We start from the raw sequence: 5,063 nt of genomic DNA, 5'->3' as shown, positions 1-5,063 counted from the left end.
GGGAGAGGTCTATTAATATGGGTTTGTATATGTCAGCATAGTTGAAAAGTTGTAATAAGGCTCTGTGGGTAAAAACACCTGATTAATTTAAGTTTGAGTGCTGGAGAGTGATGGGGCTTTAGAAAAGTAATAAAAGTACAAAATATAGATTTGTGCAGTGCTGCTGATTATATATTGTACTATATCAACAAGTTCCACACTTTGATTTGACATGGGTTTTTCCACCAGATACCCTTCCTGCTGCAAACCTCTCATTTTGTCTGGGCCCAGGACTGGCACCAGGGTGGCCCGTGGTGGCTGGGTAGGGCCGCACCTGGGATTTATACCAGCCTCTGCATTCCAGCGTGATGCTCTATCCATTGAGCCAACAGGCCCCCTCGCTGATTATATATCGTACTAAACATTGTTATTGCATGATGGGAAATAAAAAATGTTTTTTTTTTTTTATTTCAGCAATATTATTTATATCAATATTTTTACTCCTTCTATCACTTTTATTTTGCCTTTAGATGCCTCTTCTACTGCATAAGATTCAAAGACCTCAGAATGCTAAAAAATAAAGTTTCGATAAATTTGAAGAGAAGCAGTGCAATCTAATTAAATCGATCCATGAAAATATTTTAACTAATTTTATTTTCAAAGTGCACTGATGGTATTTGACATAAAATATATTAAGACATGACAAATTTCCAGGCAATATACATAAATACAAAAAAATATACAAAATAAAATCTATTTAGAAATACAGTTTGTCATCATATTACAACTGCAATACTTTATGCACATATAATACATGAGCTTTGGAATTCAGACATTTATAAAGCAGATAACGTATGCTTTTAAACATTACATTCATTTATTCCATGTATCTTTTGCTATTTTTGTGAACTGAATTTCAGGTTACAGTTGACTGTAATTTTAAGAGTGTACTGATACTATGACCCATTTCTGACAACTGGACTTCCTTCAGGTGTAAATGTAGATGGTGTTGAGTTTCCAGTTTCTCTTCCTAAATCTGTTGCATTGTCCTCTCCTGAGCTTGAGTCCATTTCTGTATCTGGTAGATGTTGATCATATTCAAAACCTGGATTTGTCTGCCCCTGTCTGTGTTTTTTCTGAACATCCTCAAAGATTTGAAGAACCTTCATTTCAGGCACACCAAATAAAACACGGCATTAGTTTGAGCATATAATACATACAAGCTCTTTATCAGATACGACAGAACAATATCTTTATGTTACCTTGGATTTAGGAATGAGACCCACTCTGAAGAAACCAATATGTCCTGTTTCAATCTTGGTGCAGTCGACCACAGTAGATGCAATGTTCTCTGGGGAGGGACCGTCACATAGAACACCATCCACCTAACCAAACAAAGGACACACATAGTTAAGTTCAAAATAAAAAAAAAAGTATTATATAAACTAGACAACTATGTTAATGATAGTCATTACCTTATCTCCCAGCTTTGCATAAACTTGATTATGGTGAGTTGTGTCTGCTTCGCCTGTAGGGTTGGCAGATGTTACTGCAATGGGCCCCACCTGCAAGAACAGAATGTAGTTGTATTAACCAAAGGGTGGTCTGACAAGTTTCAAACTCACGCAATCTTTCTTATACACATCCTTTACCAGATTCATAAGATGTGTGGCCACAGAACAATCTGGGTTTCTGATAGCAATGCTTTGTGGTGTCCCTATGTGTTTGGCAGCATCTCCTAAACCAAACGTGTCCATCCATGGACCTGAATGACACAAAAAAACAATATGATGCTGAAAACACACCAACCATACAGCATGATGAACCCACAGACACACTTTGACCTACCTCTGGGTATAACCATGCTAATCGAGGATGGCCACGCTGCCTCCATGAAGTCCAGCAGCAGAGGGCTCAACAGGTGTCGCACTGGCTCCAGCTGTTTGATAGAGGAGATCCACAGGGACATGGGTCGGTCCTGTGCCTGCTTCTTCACCCTGAAGTCAAAGACAACAATCAGATGATTGAGAGTGACTCAACAAATGAATTCAGTGAAGTGCCAACTCATAAACTCACTTGTAAGCTTTGACAACTGCATCAGGCCTGTTGCATGGTGCAACCAGCACATAGACGGTGTCAGTGGGCATTCCACATGTTCCACCGTTTTTCATGATTTCTGCAAATATAGGGACCAGACAAAATGTCTCAGCCAGAGTACATTGTTTTTTTTTCAAGTCAACATTACTGCATTTTATATCTCACCCGCAATCTGCTGAACAGATGTGGCCTTACGGGCTGGTACATGTGGACAAACACTTGCGCCTCCTCCAACCCCACTCAGCTTGACTAAAGGTTTCCCTAAAGGGATCTGGGGGGACTGGAAGGTGATGTTGAAAATGTGAGCCAAGAAACAATAAAAACTGACGAGTCCAAAGATGATGGTGACTCCAATGTCATAGCCATAAGGCAGGGAACCCACTGCATCTAGCAGGAAGCTAATGAGAATGAGCTGGAATGTGAATGCATAGGCAAACCAGGCAAGGTTTAGAAACAGTGCTGCACAAGTTACTAAACCATTAAACAGCATGAAGCTGATGATTCCAACAGCAACATTAAAGCCTCTGGTTTGCCCATACAGGCCGCCATATCGTGTCAACCCCCACACTGACCACATTACCCCATACAGAATAAACACTGTGCTCTCAAAGGTTTTACCTCGAGCAAAAGCTACTGAGCCGCAGAGCAGCTGAAGTGCCCCACCGGCCACCACCACCCATGGCAGAACCAGCACATACAGGGGATTTCTCTCAGTGACTGTGGCCGTGACTGCAAAAGCTGCCAACACACTGCAGGCATGGCCTAATACCTCTGCATCTGCATATTTGGAATAGCCCAGGTGAGGTGTGTGTCGCTCTGAATCATGTTCTCTAAGAGTGAGACACTGCATCCTGGTAACTAAATTCTTGAAATAACCATGTCCTGTTGGAATCTTGGTAGTAGAGACCATATTGAATGTGGCAATTAAAAGCATGCCAGCAGAGACTACAAATACAGCTGCCTGTACACCCTGACTGCCTCCTTGGAAGAAGCCTTGAGGCTGGGCTGCAATGGCAATACAATAGGCTGCAAAGAATAATTGGTACAGCCCCTCCAGCAAGTTTTTCTGACAACTGAACAGAGCCAAGATGAAGAAAAGCACAGAGAAGACAATAGGGAAGGGGACAGGTGAGACAGGCTGAATTGAGTAAAATGACAGTAGAGCACTGTATCCCTCTGCAAATTTCAGAAGAGCAGTGAAGCCATAAAAAGTGGCACCTAGTGTGTCCATTGCTCGGTAAAAGAGGACACACATAACAAGCTGGAAGACTCCAGCTGTCCACAGCCAGGGGACATGACCAGTAGAAAGCTGGGGGACCACACCTAATAGAGGACAAGCTAATACAGAGGCTGACAGCAAGTTCATCACCAAACCCACTGACACTGCATCGCTGCACCTCTGCTTCTGCTCTGTTTTCAACTCAGCTTTTCTTTTCAGGCCTGTTCCTGGAGGTTCCACTTTACCATTAGTGATAGTGGACAGCAGACGTCCAAAACCAAAGTAAACACCCACCAGACAGACAAGGAGGTAGTTAGCAGCTGTGGCAGACTGACCAAAGCCTGCAGCTGAAAGCCCAGCGATTTGATGGGCACATGCTAAGCTAATGCCGATAGCTATGAGAGCCAAAACGGCTTTCTTTACTATGACTGCAACGCTGCCTATGATGAGAAGGGCCAAGGTAAATGCTGCCAGACCAGGAACCAGAGAAGATCTTAGCTCTGTGGGCTGTAGCACCCCCTGCCCCACCAGGATGTACACCAGACCTGAACCACACCACAGGGCAGAGACAGTCAGACACAGAGTGGAAAACAGCTGGGCGTGGGACAGACTGCGACGGATACCTAAACACAGAGGAAGGGCCGAGGAGAAGGTTATGATTTTTACAAACAAACAAAACTAAAAGTACACATAACAATGAATTAAAAAAACGCTTGTGATACACAGTTGTCAAAACCCACCTGCATAAGCTAAGAGAGTTGCAATTATAAGAAGCAGAATCCCCAGTGCAGTGGCGGGAATGAGGTCTGTGTTGGGGGAGCTGGCATAGTTGTTCACCAAAAGCAGGAGTGAACCTTTAAAAGAACACAAAAACTACTGAGCCACTTGCTGATAGCTCACGAAAACCAACAGCAACAACTAAAAACCTGTTTTTTTGTGCCTGTTTTCGTTTGACTTTATTCTGATTAAAATACATTATTACCTCCAATTATTTAATGTCCTCACATGATTATGTAGCAAATCTTTATTAATATATAATCATGTGGCTATGCAAAAATATGTGCAGCCGCGTGAAAAAAAAGCTGATTTATGATTTTAGCAGGGGCCTCGTTTCATGCAATTTTTTCGTTTGGAAAAAAAAAAACTAAATAAAAAAAATACTAATTATAGTATAACATAATATACTAAAACAATGCTACATGTTAAGTCAGGTTTTACATCAGTTCAGCTACATACAGATACGTAACATAACACTATTTCCTAAAGTTTGATCCTAATAGACGAAGAAATTGCACGTTTTTCTTATTTTGTTTCAGCTTTAATAGCCTAAATATGTTATTCTTAAGGACGAGTAGCCTAATGATAGCACAGAAATGAGGCTTATAAAATAAAACAATATCGTTTATGAAAGGTGTGAATACAAACTTACCGCCGCAGACGCTGAGGATGCCCACAGACACATGCAGTGACAGAGTCATACTGGCGCAGAAGTGTGGCTCTGTGGTGGTGCGAGTCCTATTTATACACTAGCCATGACGTCATTACGCAGGAGAAATAAGCTTCATGTCACTGGGAAATACAATCCATCCCTGAGTGACAAGAAAAAATTCCTGTATGCAGCCCTGTACTCGATTATACAATACATTTCTTAGCCGTATAACTTACAAACCCGGAATTTCCTGTATCAATTTGGTTTGTAACTTTTACATTTTTATTGATAAATAAAACAGATGTGGTTATTTGTGTTGCAACTGAAGTACGTTTCTAT

The 5,063-nt window shown here is 41.4% G+C and overlaps 1 protein-coding gene across 1 annotated transcript; it reads right to left on the bottom strand.

Moving 5' to 3' along the window:
* Nucleotides 1–614: 614 nt before the first annotated feature.
* Nucleotides 615–4,854, bottom strand: si:ch211-153b23.4 (uncharacterized protein LOC335392 homolog). The gene is made up of 9 exons (XM_067519377.1): nt 4,725–4,854; nt 4,036–4,149; nt 2,242–3,918; nt 2,056–2,155; nt 1,828–1,976; nt 1,632–1,744; nt 1,455–1,544; nt 1,242–1,364; nt 615–1,142 (listed from the first exon to the last, which is right to left on the bottom strand). Exons 1-9 carry the CDS (start codon nt 4,771–4,773, stop codon nt 936–938), a joined length of 2,622 nt encoding a protein of 873 aa, XP_067375478.1. The 5' UTR covers nt 4,774–4,854; the 3' UTR covers nt 615–935.
* Between the last annotated feature and the right edge of the window lie 209 nt (nt 4,855–5,063).

The sequence above is a fragment of the Channa argus genome, chromosome 10 (assembly GCF_033026475.1).
Source record: "Channa argus isolate prfri chromosome 10, Channa argus male v1.0, whole genome shotgun sequence".
Lineage (NCBI taxonomy): Eukaryota > Metazoa > Chordata > Actinopteri > Anabantiformes > Channidae > Channa > Channa argus.
The sequence above is the reverse complement of the archived record's forward strand: the minus strand, read 5'-3'. Positions and strand labels throughout refer to the sequence as shown.

Coding starts and splice junctions, on each gene's coding strand:
- si:ch211-153b23.4 (XM_067519377.1), bottom strand. CDS start 4,773: ATGACTCTGTCACTGCATGTGTCTGTGGGCATCCTCAGCGTCTGCGGC. Junction 4,150..4,724: donor CATCCTCAGCGTCTGCGGCG/GTAAGTTTGTAT, acceptor GTTCTTTTAAAG/GTTCACTCCTGCTTTTGGTG. Junction 1,365..1,454: donor ATGCAAAGCTGGGAGATAAG/GTAATGACTATC, acceptor TTGTTTGGTTAG/GTGGATGGTGTTCTATGTGA.